This window comes from Leopardus geoffroyi, chromosome A2 (genome assembly GCF_018350155.1).
Source record: "Leopardus geoffroyi isolate Oge1 chromosome A2, O.geoffroyi_Oge1_pat1.0, whole genome shotgun sequence".
NCBI lineage: Eukaryota > Metazoa > Chordata > Mammalia > Carnivora > Felidae > Leopardus > Leopardus geoffroyi.
In genome coordinates this window covers 14,078,435-14,096,415 of record NC_059331.1, presented here as the reverse complement: position 1 = coordinate 14,096,415, position 17,981 = coordinate 14,078,435, and the positions used below count along the sequence as shown (strand labels likewise).

At 57.1% G+C, this 17,981-nt stretch overlaps 1 protein-coding gene across 1 annotated transcript; it reads left to right on the top strand.

Moving 5' to 3' along the window:
- The first annotated feature begins 271 nt into the window (after positions 1-271).
- CERS1 (ceramide synthase 1) lies at positions 272-17,932 on the top strand. The gene is made up of 7 exons (XM_045496735.1): positions 272-571; positions 2,906-3,065; positions 7,910-8,090; positions 10,000-10,161; positions 10,683-10,830; positions 11,077-11,186; positions 17,819-17,932. Exons 1-7 carry the CDS (start codon positions 323-325, stop codon positions 17,859-17,861), a joined length of 1,053 nt encoding a protein of 350 aa, XP_045352691.1. The 5' UTR covers positions 272-322; the 3' UTR covers positions 17,862-17,932.
- The last annotated feature ends 49 nt before the right edge of the window (positions 17,933-17,981 follow it).

Below are 17,981 nucleotides of genomic sequence, written 5' to 3'. Positions count from 1 at the left end.
AAAATGGGCAGGAGCGCGGGCCCGTCTCCAGGACGCATCGCGTCAACGGCGGGTCTTATACGCCCTTGGTCGCCGCCGCCGCCGCCGCCTCTGGGAGACAGAGCACCCTTGCGCCCTCAGGGTCTCGGACGCCGCGACAAGCCCTAAGTCCCCTCCGCCCCGCGCCCCCTTCGGGGCGGAGCTTGTGCCGGCCCCGCCCCCCAGCCCCAGCGCTCCGGCCGGCGCGCCCCCGGCCCAGCTGCGGCGCGTGACGCGAGGCGCGCGGCTCCGGCGGCCACCGCGGGCGGGCGCAAGCGGCGGCGGCGGCCGACGAGCGGGTGACATGGCGGCAGCCGGGACGGCGGCGGGGACGGCGGGACCCGAGCCCATGCCGAGCTACGCGCAGCTGGTGCAGCGCGGCTGGGGCAGCGCGCTGGCGGCGGCGCGGGGCTGCGCGGACTGCGGCTGGGGGCTGGCGCGCCGCGGCCTGGCCGAGCACGCGCACCTGGCGCCGCCCGAGCTGCTGCTGCTGGCGCTCGGCGCGCTCGGCTGGACGGCGCTGCGCTCGGCGGCCACCGCGCGCCTCTTTCGGGTCAGTGCCACCGAGGGCCGGGACGTGGGGCCGCGGGCTGGGGGGGGCGGGGGGCGGGCTGTTATCGGGGGCCCGGGCCACGGACCCCGGGCCCTCGCGTGCCCCTTTCTGCCTCTACGGGCCGGGTCACTGGAACGTGGGGCGCCTGCGGCTGGAGGAGCTGGTCCCTTTAGGGCTGAGAGGGGTGGGGGTGGGGTGGATGCGGGGGTGTGGCCGAGCTGTAGGAACGCCGGGCCGTGGGGACCCCCACACGGATGGGGTGTTCGGGATGTAGGGGAACCAGGGCAGACTTAGACCCGTCAGTGCCGGACAAGGCGGCCCCGGGCGGTGGGAGAGCCCGGGCCGCCGCGCGCCCTTTTAGGAGGGCCGAACCCGGGATGGAGGAGCGGAGGACGCGGGCGAGGTGGGCTAAGTGCACTGGAGCCGCCTGCGCCTTGCGCCTCGGGGTCATGCGGAGCGCGCTCCGAACCGGAGCGGGGCCCGAGGTCCTTGGGGCGGCGGAGCCGACTTGTCCGCTGCTACCGGGAAGAGGCCGGAGCTACCCGGTCGCTGCCTCGCGCATGTCTGGAGTCAGCGCCACCCTCCGACGTGGGGAGGCCAAGGCCTGGGCTCCCCGACCACGCCGGTGGTCGCAGTCTTGGGAGGCCTGGGTCTCCAGGGCTGGACCGGGCTGCCTCCGAGGGGCTGCGTCCCTATTGCCCAGTTTCTAGCGAGTCTGAGGAGGCTACCGCTCCAGTTGGAGAGTGACCCTGTGGGTGACATTGGCGCCTGGCCTCCCTCCCATCCTTAGGGAGGGGTCGCTGCTAGGAGAGCTGCTGGGAAGGCATTTGGACCCCTAGCTTGGCTGCGACTCCCCCATGGACCGACTGGGGACACCCCGCCCCAATCTGGCTGGAGGTGGCAGGGGGTGCAGGGACAGAGTGCTCAGCGCCAACAAAGGGGCCTTTCTCTACTGGCTGGGAAGAGGCTGGCTCTTGTTAAGTCAAGGATAGGGTGTTGTTTGGCCGCCACTGTCCCCACCACCGTCTCCGTATCACCCACATGGGGAAGAGACCCCAGCCACCACCCTGCTCCAGGGAGGGGAAAGCAGACACATGTGCCCCTCCACAGGTCAGCCTTGGTCCATATCTGGCTTTGTTGCTCCCCCTGTACTTTCCCAATTTCCAGCTGGGAAGTGGGAGATCCAGGAAGTTGAGGGTCAGAGCCCAGGCGGGGCATGTGGTTGGTCTGGGACAACCAGAGTGGAGCCACCTCCCTCCCGGAGGAGCAGGCTTGGCAATGAGGGGGGCTGGTGGCAAGATCACAAACACCCTCCCTTTTGGAACCCCCGGAGCTACCGTCAGTCCAGGTGGGACGAGAGCAATTCCAGGCTCGCCCTTCCCAAGAAATGGGTGGAGGGGCTGCCCTCTCCTCCAAAGCTCATCTTCTTGGCAGCAGCCTGGTTGCCAGGGGTTACTGAAACTGGCTCCAGCTGTCTCCATGGCAACTGTTGGCGCTCCGGGCCCCCTCCAGCCTCTCCCGGAGGGAAGGGGGCGGGCTTGACCCAGCAGCCCTGGAGCCCCGCCCCCAGGGAGCTTGAGGCCCAGGCTCCTGGACTTCAGGGGATCTGTGCCCCCCTCCTCAATTTCTCCATGCCTCACCACTGCATGACCCCTCTTCCTTCGAGTCCTCCCTGGTGTCCCCCTAGGTCCCTGTGGCTCAGCTCGTGTCTTACCATCTCACTGAACATTCTTTCCTTGCCCTCTCCCCTTTCTCTCTCTGCCCCGTTCCCCCCTCCGTCCCTCCACATTTTCATGCTCTCCCCCAGCTACCCACCCCATCTTCCCCAACCCACTTCTCTCTAGTCTACCCCCAAATTCTGCCTCCGAGGTACCTCCCATAGGGATCACTTGGGCCTCCGGCCCCACCTCCGTTCTGCCAGACGCCCCCATACTCACCTCCAGGCTCTCTTCACAGGTTTATCTCCACAGTCCCCTTCATATCTTCTCTTTAACCCCCCTCCCTCCTCCCTGTTATATCCCCAGCGCCCTCTGTGACCCCCAACTTCCCTGGGCTGACCTCATTGGTCTCCCTTGTCTTACACTCACATGTCCCCCTCCTTGCCATCAGGGCTTTCCCTCAGGTCTTCCCTCACCCCCCTCCCCACCCTGCACCGGACAGCTGGGCACTAAGTTTAGCCCTTGGCTGGCACACGTGGGCTCTGGTTACGCTCCAGGCGACTGTGGGTACTGGGCCCGGCCCTCCCCAACACCACCCAGCCTGGAGGGCCCCTGAGCCTGGGTTTCCTGGCCCTGGGCCCCTCGCGCTGATGGCCACCCACCTTCTCACCTGTAGCCCCTGGCCAAGCGGTGTCGCCTCCAGCCTAGAGATGCCGCCAAGATGCCTGAGAGCGCCTGGAAGTTTCTCTTCTACCTGGGTGCCTGGAGCTACAGCGCCTACCTGCTCTTCGGCACCGACTACCCCTTCTTTCACGACCCACCCTCTGTGTTCTACGGTAGGGGCCTTGCCAGATGGAGCAGGGTCGGGGAGGGTTCTGCTCTGCACATGGAGAGGGGTACGTGGGGGAGCCAGACACTCATCACACGTCTCATGCTGGATATCTTCCCCAAGACAAGACCCCAAGGTAGCCCCAAGACAAGGGTGATCAAAGGGCTTTGGAGACAGGAAAATGCCCTCTTTAGACACTGGTCCTATTAGGGCTCAGGGAGGCACAATGAATGAGGCGAGCCCTTGTGTGGGCCCTGGTGGGCATTCCTGGAACAGCATGTGCAAAGGCCCTGGGGCATGCGTGGGCTTGGTGCATGAGGACAAGAGGAACATAGGAGGAGTTTGAGTTTTCTCCCAAATGAGACGGGTTTGTGGATCATAAAAAGCTTCTGGCTACCATGTGGAGGCAGGAGAGTCTTGGATAAGGAAGAAAGTGGCCCAGTGGGCCTTACATGGCTTATGTGGCTTTGACCAGCTTGGCAAAGAGACAAAGATGGTGTGAAATGGCTGCATCCGTTGATTGGGTTAGATATAAGGGTTGTCAAGGCCTGAGCTTGGTGGGACAGGCAGGAAGGTGATGGCAGTGTCCTTTATTGTCAACAGGCAGCCTGTTACAGAAAACCCTGTGACGGGGCTGTCAGGATTTCTCTATTCCTGTGCTGACCACCCAGGCTGTGTACCAGGGACACACATGGACATGTTTCTGGCCATGTGACGTAAACAGTTTCAGAAGGCTCCTGGTGGCACCAAGCCCCACGCTCCCAACAGAGGGCTGGGCACAGAGCTGCTGTGTTTCGGTGTCCTGGTGACAAGCCTGTCTTGGTGGGACCATGTCACCCACATGGCCATTCTTATAAATCCCTAGAGGGCAGGTTTTAGCCGTCATTCAATTTTCCTTTATGTGAATGAACCACAATGGAACTGTCTCAGTTTCAGGCATGGAGTTTTTTCTGGCTTTTTCTTACAAATTATGCTGTGATCACGTGCTTGCAGGTTAGCTGCTCATTTGCATGTGCGTTTAGCGGGCGCCTACTGTGTACCAGGCACTGTGCTGACACGGCTGTGAGCACAAAAGCTCCCAGCCTTGATGTCTTGTGGTGCCAGTGAAATCCGAAATCTGTGAACAGCCTGATGAGAAAACTTGGGGGAAAGGGGGGGGGGGAGGGAGAATTTTCTACAGGGATGAGGACGGCCTCACCAAAAGTGACTTTTGAGTGGGGACCTGGAGGTGCCTAGAGCAGATCAGAACTGCACTGGCCACTGTGGCAGATCAGAGCAGCGAGGAGCCCCCCAAGACAGGGGTACTTCCTGGAGGGAGCAGAGGGGGGGGTTTTGACAGGCCCAGATGAGCAGGGGAATGAGGGCAGGAGCCAGGGCACAGAGGGGCTCTGCCCAGAACGAGAGAGAAGTGGCTGGTTTGAGAAATAGTTTGAAGGGGGAACTGGCCAGAGGCTGGGGTGAGCGAGGAGAGTGGGGAGGACTCCAGGGGCTGGGATCTGGAGCGGAGGTTGGTGAGGGGGGGGGAGGGAGGCAGGGGGAGGGGTTCAGGGAGAGCATGAGCTAGGTTTGGGACACCCAGGAGCTGCTCCCAGAGGCCCAGAGGGGGAATGTGGTGGGGGGGGGGGGGTGACACCAGAGCAGCCTGTGGATGTGAACGTGGAGAGCAGGCTGGCAGTCCGTGAACGGAGCCCGGCCCCCGAGGGCGCGGAGGTGCAGACAGAGTCTGGATGATGAATCGTATTTGTGCCCCCCCCACCACCACCACCCTGCCTCAGATCTAGAGCTTGAAGCTGGAGGGGGACGCTCACCCATGGTAAAAGTCCTGCCAGCGTGATAGGTGGAAAGTTCGGTGTCCTGTTTCCAGAGTGAGCTCTGTGCATGGAGGGGCCTCCACGTTTGTTTTTTTTTCATGTTTATTTATTTATTTTGAGAGACAGAGAGGGAGAGCATGAGTGGGGGAGGGGCAGAAAGCGAGACGGAGAGAGAATCCCAAGCAGGCTCCACGCTGTCGAGCACAAAGCCCAGCACGGGGCTCGATCTCCCGAACCTTGAGATCATGACCCTGAGCCGAAATCAAGAGTCAGATGCTTAACTGACTGAGCCATCCAGATGCCCCGACATCCCTTCCTTCTAAAGAGGGACAGGGGCGCCTGGGTGGCGCAGTCGGTTAAGCGTCCGACTTCAGCCAGGTCGCGATCTCGCGGTCCGTGAGTTCGAGCCCCGCGTCGGGCTCTGGGCTGATGGCTCAGAGCCTGGAGCCTGTTTCCGATTCTGTGTCTCCCTCTCTCTGTGCCCCTCCCCCGTTCATGCTCTGTCTCTCTCTGTCCCAAAAATAAATAAACGTTGAAAAAAAAAATAATTTAAAAAAAAAAAAAAAAAAGAGGGACAGAAGCACCCGGCGGCTGTGTGTGTTGGGGGGCCTCCGCTGCCTGCAGCATTCCCACGTGGCCGAGGACAGAACTCGGAGGGAGGGCCCTGCCACAAGTGTGGGTTTTGCTGTCAAGCTTTGGGGAGCCCCCAGACCTGGCAAACTGGTGGGAGGAGATCTAATCCATTGATGGGGGAGGGGTGGCTGCATTTTTTGTTATTAGGTAAAATACACGTGACATAAAATCAGCTAAAATTCGCCCGTCACAAGTAATGCATGAGTCCACTTATACAGGGTCCTGGAGTCGCCAGATTCAAAGACAGGAAGTGGACCCGTGGGTGCCAGGGCTGGGGGAGGGGACGGGGAGCGGGTGTTCAGTGGGGACAGTTTCAGTTTTACAAGATGAAAAGAGTTCTGGGGATTGGCTGGAGTTTTGTAACATGAAAGGAGTTCACACATAACAGTGTGAACATATGAATGCTACTGGACTTAAAAATGACTCAGATGGCGATGCTTATGTTGCATATGTTTTATCATAGTTTAAAAAAATTCACCATTTGGGGGCGCCCAGGTCGCTCAGTCGGTTAAGCTTCCGACTTCGGCTCCTGTCATGATCTCGCGGGTTTGTGGGTTTGAGCCCTACATCGGGACCTCTGCTGTCAGCACAGAGCCTGCTTCGGATCCTGTGTCCCCCTCTCTCTGCCCCTCCCCTGCTTGCGTGTGCTCTCTCTCTCTCAAAAATAAACAATACAATTTAAAAATTCACCATTTAAAAAAAATTTTTTTTTTCAACGTTTATTTATTTTTGGGGGGACAGAGAGAGACAGAGCATGAACGGGGGAGGGGCAGAGAGAGGCAGACACAGAATCCGAAACAGGTTCCAGGCTCCGAGCCGTCAGCACAGAGCCCGACGCGGGGTTCGAACTCACGGACCGCGAGATGGTGACCTGAGCCGAAGTCGGCCGCTCAACCGACTGAGCCACCCAGGCGCCCCCAAAAATTCACCATTTTAAAGTGAACAGTTCAGAGGCATTTAGTGCATTCCCAATCCTGTGCCACCATCACCTCTGTCTAGTTCCAGAACATTTCCATCACGCCAAAAGGAGACCCTGTCCCCATGAGCAGCACTGCCTCCCCGGCCCCTGGCACCCCCGAATCTGCTTTCTGTCTCTACGGAGTCCCCTGTTCTGGACATTTCATATACATGGAATTGTGCGTCACGTGACCTCTTGTGTCTGGCTTCTTTCACTCAGCCTCTTGTTTTTGATGTTCATCCACACGGTCGTGTGTGCCAGCGCATCGCTCCTTTCTAGAAACGGCTGAGTGATGTTCCGTCGTGTGGCCAGACCACGTTTTGCTCACCCCCTCACTAGTTGACGGACACTCTGGGTTGCTTCCACCTTTTGGGGATTGTGAACAGTGCTGCTGTGGATGTGCGTGTACACGGAGCCCTGGTTTTAGTTCCCTTGAGTACAAACCAGGAGTGGACTCGCTGGATGACGGAGCTTGTGTGTTCACGGCTGTTGAAGCCGCTATGGGGAGTGGACAGTCGGGAACAGGCTCTGGAAAGTCAGGGGGAGCTGGGGCGGAGCCGGGCGGGAGGCAGCGGTGCCTGGCCCAGGGTCAGGGTGGCGAGGGCAGAGGAAGTGAGCAGAGGTATGGATGGAAGGGGGCCCTGGATGGGGGTCCAAGTGGATCCCGGGTGCATAAGAGGTCAAGGCACAGACGAAGAATTGTCACTGAGGCGAGGGCACTGAGTATTTTTAGGGGACACCAGGCTTCAGGGGAACATGAGGGTCTGGTTCCAGGTCTCTGAGGCTGGGGGACAGGAGGCCCCGGATGGAGCCCAAGGAGGCCGTTTTAGGGAGTGGCCAGAGAACAAGACACAGTCCAGAGAAGTCCAGGTCAACGCAGACAGAGCCCTCTTGGGGAGGAAGCAGAGGTGATGGGGAGAGCTGAGGGGTCAGTGTCACCGGGAGGGTGTGAAGCCTGCCTATGGGTGGGCACAGGTGCCAGGAGGAATGGGGGTGGCTGCAGGAGCCGGTGAAGGGGAGTCACCACCCACCTAGTGGGACAGTCCGTACTCATGGTGTTGGCAGGTCCGATTTCTGCCTCAGCCGTCCCGCCCAGCATGGCGAGGCAGGGGGCAGCCTCCATCCAGCTGGGATTGGAGAGCCCAGGCCAGGGGCATCGGGGCTGGCTCAGGAGAGCCCGATGAGTAAGAGAAGACAGGAAGGGGGGCCAAGCCAGAGTTGGAAATCCTGCAAGGGACATATTTCAGGGGTAGGAGCACCTTTTTCTGTAAATCTAGAGCTGTTCCGAAAAATAACAGCTATTCGTAAAAAATAACGGGTAGAGAAGGAGAACAGAAAACCGGCGACCAGGACACCTGCAGAAACGGGTGGCCTGTGGAGGACGCACCCCAGCTTGAGGGGTCCTGGAGGCCCTGTAGGTCCCTGCCAACACAGTCCTGCTATCCCCAGACTGGACGTCGGGCATGGCGGTACCACGGGACATCGCAGCCGCCTACCTGCTGCAGGGAAGCTTTTACGGCCATTCCATCTATGCCACGCTGTACATGGACGCCTGGCGCAAGGACTCAGTGGTCATGCTCGTCCACCATGTGGTCACCCTGGTCCTCATCGTCTCCTCCTATGCCTTCCGGTGAGTCCAGGAGCAGGCAAGAGGGCACAGGGCACAGCATGAGCACAGAGAGGAGGCTGGCCTGGGGCACAGGCTAATGACTGTAGGGGAAGGGGGCCACGGTGAGTATCTGCGGGGGGAGGGGTGGTTATGAAGAGAGATACCAGAGGGACGGGGTATATCAAGTGCAGAGAACCCCCCACTCTGCTCATCCCCCCATCCATCCCCCTCCAACCCCACGGCAGCCTTGGCCGGGTCACGTAGCAAGTGTAGCAAGTGTTTACTGGCTGCCTGCCATGCACGGGTGTGCGCGGTGCAGCTATGAACACGAGAGACTGACCCTGGCATTCTAAAGCCACTGCAGCCAGCACATGTGGCCCCTGAGTGCTTCAGATGTAGCCTATCCGTACTTCAACACGCATAGGTGTAAAATCCCACGCAATTGCAAAGGCAAAGGAGAGTGAATATACGTGGCCAATGCTTTTGCTGTATCAACCGCATGTTAAGATGACAATATTTTGGATGTACTGAGTTCATTAGCATATAGCATTAAAATTAATTTTTATCTCTTCTTCTTTACTGGTATGTGTGGTTTTTTTTTTTTTAAAGTATTTTTTTTTTTTAAACGTTTATTTATTTTTGGGACAGAGAGAGACAGAGCATGAACGGGGGAGGGGCAGAGAGAGAGGGAGACACAGAATCGGAAACAGGCTCCAGGCTCTGAGCCATCAGCCCAGAGCCCGACGTGGGGCTCGAACTCCCGGACTGCGAGATCGTGACTTGGCTGAAGTCGGACGCTTAACCGACTGCGCCACCCAGGCACCCCCTTTTTTTTTTTTTTTAATGTGGCTGCTAGAGAATCTAAAATAACAGACGGTTCATGTCCTGTTCCTATTGGACTAGCTGATCTAGCTACACTCTCCAGTACGGGAGCTGCTGGCCACTCGGGCCTATTTCAACTTTATTTACACAGAAGTAAAGTCGTATATTCTGTTCAGCCACACCAGCCACATTTCCGCTGCTCAGTGGTCACATGTGGCTGATGGCTCTCGTATTAGACAAGGCAGGTTTAGAACATGCCTATCATTTTAGAAAATTCTATCAGCACTGCTGTAGGGAGAATCCGATGATAAAACCCAAGCAAACAAATGAGAAAAGAACTCAAGAGTTTGTTAAAAAGTGATACCTGTGAAGAAAAATCAAGTCCGGAGATCAGGGCCGCAGGGGTGGTGAGGTGCAGATGGGTGGCTGGGGTGACAGGTGAGCCAAGACCGAAGGGAGGTGAAGGAAGGCTCCACGAACACTGGGGAGGTACACGTTAGGGGATGGTGACAGCATGTGCAAAGGGCCTGCGGCACATGAGCTGTCAAGAGGGCAGAGTGAAAGAGCCCAAGCCACACCAGGCTGAATTCAGGCCCAGTGGCCCAAGCAGCTGTAAGGTGGAATGCTGGGGAGGGATAGTGGGACTGCCTTCAGGCTCCTTCAGAGCCTAGTGCCGACTTGGCCTTTCCTGGGCAAGTCTGCAGCTTGCAGCAGTGTTCAGGTTAAACAAACAAAAAACCTAGGAGTGTTAGCATGGCAGTGATGTTTAAGGTGAGGGAAAAACTTGTGGGGGATCTGGATACAAAATGGCCCAGGCCACTGAGGGTCAGGGGTCCCAGAGATGAGGAGGGGCAGACAACTTCCAGGGAGGCTCTTAGGTCACCTGGGGACAGTGAGACAGGGAGGGTGCAGATGGGGCTGCCGGGGAGCAGGTACAGCTTGGGTGCCGCCACTGACCTGGCCAGTGGCAGGAATGCGCAAGTCACGTGGGCCAGGGAGGGCAGCTTCGAAGGGGCCTACAGGAAGCTTGGGGTGCAGCCTTGCTTCAGGGCAAGGGTCCCCAGTGTAACCCGCTCTCTCCTGTCCCACTTCCCCCCCCCCCCCCCAGGTACCACAATGTGGGCATCCTCGTGCTCTTCCTGCATGACATTAGCGACGTGCAGCTGGAATTTACCAAGCTCAATGTCTACTTCAAGTCTCGCGGAGGCTCCCACCACAGGCTCCACGCATTGGCCTCCGACCTGGGCTGCCTCAGCTTCTGCCTCAGCTGGTGAGTGGGGGGGCAGGGAAGGAGGCGGAGCTGGCGGGAAGGAGGCGGAGCTGGCGGGAAGGGGCGGGGCCAGGCAGGGGAGGAGGTGGGGCTGGCGAGGAGGGGCGGGGCACTCGGGAGGAGGTAGGGCTGGCGAGAAGGGGCGGGGCACTCGGGAGGAGGTGGGGCTGGCGAGAAAGGGCGGGGCACTCAGGGGAGGCGGTGGGACTTGTGGGAAGGGGTGAGGCCAAGCGGGGAAGGAGGTGGGGCTGGTGAGGTGGGCAAGGCCTCCCCGATGGGACAGCCACGGAGCCGGGGGGAGGGGGGGGGGGCGGGGGATGGAAGCAGGGCAGAATCAGGATTGGGCCGGAAAGGACAGAGCGGGAATGGAGACGGATGCGCAGGGGTGGGCGAGGAGACAGGGGTGGGTAGGGATGTGCAGGGACAGGCGGATGAGTCCAGATGGGACAGCACAGGGGCCGAGTGGGGCAACCCTCCCCCTCTCCCAGACAGCTTCCCCCACCCACCCCTCCCCGCTGCAGGTTCTGGTTCCGCCTCTACTGGTTCCCGCTCAAGGTTCTGTACGCCACGTGTCACTGCAGCCTGCGCTCAGTGCCTGACATCCCCTTCTACTTCTTCTTCAATGCGCTCCTTCTGTTGCTCACCCTCATGAACCTCTACTGGTTCCTGGTGAGTCGGAGCCCCCAGCTCCTTGCCCACCGGCTGCTCCTCAGTTGGTAGTCCTGTCCTGGTCCCCCGGCCCCAAGCAGTGGTCCAGGCACAGGCCGTTCTCGGGCACACCCGGGGCGGGGCATATTCGGCAGCAGGAACGGCGCATGCGCTGGGCTGGTGGCCCCCGGAGCGCGCGGCCTCTAGGAGGGCAGCAGGATCAGGGCAGAAGTGGCCTTTTCTCACCGGTGCCTCCCCCTCCCACAGTACATCGTGGCCTTTGCTGCCAAGGTGCTGACGGGCCAGGTACGCGAACTGAAGGACGTCCGGGAATACGACGCGGCAGAGGCCCAGAGCCCCAAGGCCGGCAAAGCTGAGTGAGTGTGGAGGGGCCGCCGCCCCGGTTCATTCCTTTAGCCACGTCTGTCCGGCCCCGCGCTCTGTGGGCCGGCCCCGGAGACAAGGCAGCGGATGATGTCGCCACGCCACGGACGCTGCATCCAAAAGAGCCTGCATCCAAAAGAGACTGTAATAAAGGCATGGATGATGTAGCCACAGAGTTAGATGCTGTAAGGACAGACAGGAAGTGCGTAGACAGGTGTGGGGGTGGGGGCAGTCTGGCGAAAGGTACGAATCGGGGTAGGAGCCCTGAGGCCAAGCTGAGGAGCTGGTCCAGTGGGTGAGCAACCATTAGCCAGGCCAGAGAGTGACCTCTAAGCAGGTGGCAGTGGAGGTGGGGATGCGGGGGTGCCATGGTGGCCCAGAGAGCCCCCAGTCTGTCCGTGTTGACTCTTCCCGGCCTTGAGGTCCAGCAGGGCAGCCCAGTGGTCAGCCAAGCAGGAGGTAAGGCTGGGGGCTCAGGCCCTAGGAGTCCTAGGGAAGGAGGAAAAAGGGGGGTCCTCATCAAGCGTCATGGAGGTAGGCCCCCAGGACTCACCAGCCCCAGGTTGTAAGCCAGATGGTATTCAAAGCCCCTAGCCTGGAGGGGCCCCAGGAGTGAATGGAGGCAGGTTTGGGTGGCCAGCAGAGTCTAGGGTGCACGGCGCCCCGGAGACAACACGAGGAGGGTTTGAGCAGCAGCGAGGTCGGAGGCTCCCGACGACTCACAAGGCACTGAGCCAGTGGCCCCTGTGACTTGGCTGCTGGAGGCCTCATCAGTGAACGACCTGGGAAAGGTGGTTTCAGGGAAGCAGTGGGCTCAGAGCGCGATGAGATAGGTCAGAACGGGCAGTGAGGAGGGTGAGAGAAGCAGAGATTTAAAACATCTCCTTGGAGTTCAGAGGCAGGGGAGCAGAGAACTGGAGGATTAGCAGAGCGGAGAGCTGAATCAGAGGAGGGCTCTGTGGCTGGTTCACATGAATAAAAGCGCTTTGCACCCTCAAAGCAGGAGACTACAAGTGGGGGCTGCTAAGGCCAAAAAGCTGGCACCCAGGGCAGAGAGGGACCAGACAGGTGAGCAGGGGTCACAGACATGAGAGGCTGGGCCGCAGGTGTGGTCTCCCCAGCTGGATTGTGTGTGGGCCTGTTGGCCAAGGTGACTGATCATCACGAGGCCGTCACTGTCATCGGGGCATGTGGGCACAGGGGCCATAGTGGGAGGAGGAGAGTGATCAGATCCCAACTGTGCTGTTTTAGGCGAAACAAATAAAAAGAAACAAAGACAATCCAAGACTTCAGGGCTGTGTGCGCTGGCAGAGGGGGATTAAGAGTCTAGTTTGGGGGATGTTAGATCGTCCGATGTCCAGGGAACATGAATTGGCCATTCCATAAAGACTTCAGTGAGGTCTCGCCGAAGAGTCTGACCAACCCTCAGAGGCTTCCAGAAAAAGCAACGGCTAAAGAGAACTCCAGGGGTGGGAGAGGGGAGCACCTGCTTGGCCAAAACTTAAAACCCGAAAGATCTTCCTGCTGTAAACTAGTGAACTCCTGGTGGAGATGTCCTTGCAATGCAGAGCCCAAGGCAAAGAGCAGGCCAGACCACCCAGCCCTGCTCAGTGCTGCCCCCTCCTCTGTCTGCCCTGAGAATGCCCAGCCAGAATGTGCGTTGAGGAGCTGGCACCTGGCCAGCATTTCCAGTAGGATGAAATTACAAACTCCGTGCACAAATGGCAGGGCATACCAGGGAACACGCTGCCACGATCGACCCCATGGGCATCACCAGCAGAAGAACTAAGTTCCCCAAGGTTGGCTAGAGTTAGCTCAGTTGGGTATAAAATGGAATGGGATAAAAAGCAAGGAGCGTGTGGAACGTGCTACAGAAAAGTGGTCAGGACGCCTCCAAACCATCAGGTCATGGAAAACAAGGAGGCTGAGGAACTGTCCCAGATCAGAGGAGACTAAGAAGACACGGTGTCTGAATGCAGTGTGGGATCATGGACCAGAAAAAGGACATCCGTGGAAAAACTGGCAAAATCCAGATAAGGCCTACACTTAGTTCACAGCACTGTCCCAGCCTTGGTTTCCTAGCGTGACAAAAATATACTGTGGAGGTGTAAGTTGGTAACATTGAGGGAGGCTGGGTGAGGGCTACACCCGAGCTCCCTGTACTGTCTTTGCAACATCTCCGCCAATCTACAATTATCCGAAAATAAAAATCATACTAAGAAAAACAAAAGGCGTGAAAAACCATCACAAATGACGTTGGATGTCATTTTACGTTGCCGGGGCCCTCGTAACAAAGTACCACACGTTGGGGGAGCTTTAAAACAACAGAAATTTATCCCTCACGGTTCTGGAGACCAGAAGTCTAAAATTGCCAGCAGCGCCGTGCTCCCTCTGACGTCTCTAGCAGAGGATCCTTCCTTGTCTCTTCCAGCTTCTAGGGATTCCAGGTGTTTCTCCGCATCACCCCAATCTCCATTTTCTGTCTTTGCATGACCTTCTCCTCTCTGGCTCTTCTCTCTTGTAAGGACACTTGTCCTTGGATTTAGGGCCCACCCTAAAGCCAGGATGAGGTCATCCCAGATCCCTTCGCTTACATCTGCAGAGACCTTCTTTCCCAAATAAAGTCACATTCACAGGTGCCAGAGATTAGGATGTGGACGTACCTTTTTGGGGACCACTCCTCGCCCTGCTGTGCGTGTTAAGACTCGTACAATTAGATACAGCTGAAGAGAGAATCGCTAACTGAAAAGCTGTGAACAAGTGGCCCAGAAGACAGTGAAAACAGTTGGAAAATATGACAGCTAGAATTCTAAGAATCGCCTGGGCTAGCTGAGTTCTCACAGGAGAACAGAGAGAGACCGTATGAGAAGATGTAACGTGGAGCGTTTTCCAGATGTAAAGATGGAAATCATAAAGAGGACGACTAAAAAGACATCCAGGCCCCAAACACACCACGGTGAAAAGTGCAAAACAGCCCCCGAAAAGGTGGCCAATGAACCGTAACACTAACAGCAGCGAGGGACGCTGGACGACCGTGGAGGAAACTAGCATGTCAAGTCCTGAAGCAACTGGGAATTTCACACGAATTTTTTTTTTTTTTTTTTTTGAGAGAGAGAGAGAGAGAGAGAGAGCACGCGCACGCTCATGAGTGGGGGAGGGGCAGAAGGAGAGGGAGAATCTCAAGCAGGCTCCGCCCTGTCAGCGCAGAGCCCAACGTGGGCCTCGATCCCACGAACCATGAGATGATAACCTGGACCGACATCAAGAGTCGGGCGCTTAACTGACTGAGCCACCCAGGTGCTCCCTTCATACACAATTTTGACAGCATTTGCTCGAGGACGCCTGGCTGGCTCAGCCAGTGGAGCACAAGACTCTTGACCTCAGGGTCATGAGTTTGAGCCCCTCGTTGAATATAGAGTTTACTTTTAAAAATGAATAAAATCTTTAAATAAAAACAATTACTCCAGAGACAGGACACCCACAAGAACGAAACCTATGAAAATGTACCGTCCATAGAACTCGATGGGTATATTTCAGAAAACAGAAACACTATCCCAAGAGGCAGATCAGCAGATGAAATGATACATACCTTGGTGAAAAATTTTAAGTGCCTAATTTGATATTTAAAGAGAGTGAGGGGCGCCTGGGTGGCTCAGTCGGTTGAGCGACCGACTTCGGCTCAGGTCATGATCTCACGGTTTGTGAGTTCGAGCCCTGCATCGGGCTCTGTGCTGACAGGTCAGAGCCTGGAGCCTGCTTCCCATTCTGTGTCTCCCTTGCTCTCTGCCCCTCCCCCACTCGTGCTGTGTGTCTGTCTCAGAAATAAATAAATGTAAAAAAAATAAATAAATAAAAAAGAAAGTGAGACCTGATGTAGTAAATATCAAAATGGGGTTGGGGCCTTTGCACTTGGCAGGAGGGTGGGGTTTACCGTTAGATAGTAAATACTTCTGTTGATGCTATTGGGGCATAGAGGGCAGCCCGGGAAAAAAAAAAAAAAAACAGGTACAACAAAATAAATGCAAAAAAGGTTAGTGAAGGCAGGATAAAAAGAAGAGGGTAGAATCCCAAATATCACGCATCCAAATACGCATACGCATGAAATAATCATAATGGTTGCAAGACTTTTTTTTTTTCTTTCAATATCCACCTCTGTACTGGTTAAAAGACTTCAAGTCCAGAGTACGTGAAAGTTGCAAGTAAAAGGATGGGACGAAAAATCCAGGTGGCATTCTTGATCTGGAACGTTCCACAGTGTACAACCCAGAATCTCCACTTGAGGGGACTGAGGGAAGTGGTCTGGGCTCACAAGCCGCCCAGAAGCAGGGTGAACAGATGTCCTTTTGAAGCACAGGGCATTTCTCACAACTGACCAAACCCAGCCCCTGGGGGAAATCTCAAGCACTCAGAACCAGGATCGTGCAGGCTTCATAGACAAAAATGCAGTGAGGTTTGAGAACAGCAAGGAATGACGACGGGGACCACTTTTAATTCGGGAGCTGCAAAAACCGTGCCAGCGAGGTAGCACCACCCCCTTCCTCACTGTGCTCGGCCTCATTCTCTCTCTCTTCTCACCCCTTCCCCCTCCCAGAGCCCCTGGTCATCTGGCAGACCACCATCGGGGACTTACACAGCTCAAGTGCCCCCCACCCAGCCCCTCAGTCTGAAGCCCCCATCATCGCCTCGGGCTCCGCCCAGATCAGCAGCCATGGGGGGGGGGGGCCCTCCTCACCCCACACTCGCTCTGCTGACCTGCGCCACGGTACCCACCACCATTTCCCTGCTGGCCGTCCCCCACCTCCCAGGCCCCTTTCATTTCATTCACCCCAGCTTCCAAGTTTCTCTCCCAGCTCACAGTACCAATCTCCATCTCCAGGTCTGCTTGACATCCCTAGCATCTTTGAAAACATCCAGAACCAGCCCCCATTCCCACCCCAAACATCCTCTCCGGAGTAGTTTTTCCGTTGCGGTCAGGGTGAAGACCTGGCCAAGCCCTAGGGAGTTCCCTCACTCCCTCTCTTCCTTACCTCTGAGGAAACATCCAGAATCCACCCGAGACGCTGCCTGCCCTCATTCATCACCCTCCAGCTTCCGCCCTTGTTCTGATTCTTTTTTCCCCATAGTGGTGCAATGAACCTGAAAAGCATAAATCTGACATCGTAGAGAAGCCACACATCCCCCCAAAATACTGACACTAGTTTTGAGGGGGAGGGGTGCTTGGAAGCTTGTACAGAAAAATAGACCAGCATCATTGGGAAAGTTCTGATAAAAAGGCACGTGTCAGGGTACCCATCCTTGAAGGTATTAAACATAATATATAGAAACCGAAACAGAGCTGAGTCCGTAAATAGAATAGACTCTAGTCCTAAAGATCACTGGGAGGCAGGAGCTGTCAGAATACTTGGTAACCATCTGGAGAAGAGCAAAACTTCGTGGGATCTCGAATCAGCCCGAGGGCAAACTCCCCACGGATCAGATATTGTGGCCAAGCAGAGGCTGTGAGATGAAACCAGAGCCCGAAAGGGAGATTGTGTCGTCTAGCAGTTGAACTACGAGAACAGTCCAGAAGCTGGGAACCCCACCTCTGCTCTGCTCTGCAAGGGCAGATGGGAGGCCCACATAGGGCTCATCTATAAACTCACAGATCAAGGGCCCCTGCCGGTTGCAGAGAGAGAAAGAGAGAGAGCCAACCACGGGAAAGGGGGCAGGGGATGGGATGCGTGCTCCCAGGAAGGGAATCCAGTGGGTCTAGCCCAAGGGAAGAATGGATCGAAGTGACTGAGTTCATGTCCAGTGTAGATCCTTACATGAAAGGGTCTCTGAGCTAGATTGCTCTGCAAAGTGAGGGGATGGCGATACCCCTGTAGGCTAGTATCTGTGAGACACCAGCAAGACTTGTGTAAAGCACTACCCAGAAGCAAGACCCCGCAGGAGCGGCTCAGGCACACTGCGAGTTTTCTATTCTTTCTGATGTCTGGATCGTGAGAATATATTACCAGCTCAAGAAACTTGATACATTTGTATGTAAACGAGAAGGTGGAATCCACTTCTGCGGAGACAGACCATGTGCAAAGACAGGAAGGGCTCGCCTAAGTGGGAAAAGGAATAGGCAATACCATGACCATTAAGCCACAGTAAGATGCGGTTTCCGCACCAGCAGGCACTGGCAAAGGCACCAAGGAGCAGGGGCAGAGACCCTTGTTGAATCTGGTAAGATGGTCGTGGGCAGACCCCCAGTGCCCAGGTCCCCTCGCAGTCGGAACCCCAGAGACCTGCCACTGATACAGGCAGGGGAAATGGAATTTACAGAGAGCATTGGGGCACAGGGGAGCGATTTTGGCGTTGCGTTTTTGGAAAATTAAGGTGCAGAAGATGGAAGTCAGGCGGAGGGCTTTTACTTTCCAGCGGCCGGGCTGTGGATGGCTCAGGAGGGAGGAGAGAGGAGGGTTTATGCCATGCCCAGTGGGCGGAAGGCAAGGTCTTCTGGCCCTGTGGGAAGGGAAGAAGGACCCAGGTGAGCCCCCGCCGGGTAGGAAAAAGAGAAGTGGAGGGCAAGGCAGTCGGGACAGGGCAGTATGTGGGGCATGGGGCCCGGGGCTAACCGCGGCCCGGTTCTGGCCTCTAGGAAGCCGCTGAGGAATGGCCTGGTGAGAGACAAGCGCTTCTGAACTCCTCGACCGCCTTCGCATCCCTTAGGACCCAGCCCCGCCCGACCACGCGCCCCCCTCCAGGGACCGACTACGCCCCTCCCTCGGGACTCTGGCTCCGTCCAGCTCCGCCCCACCTGG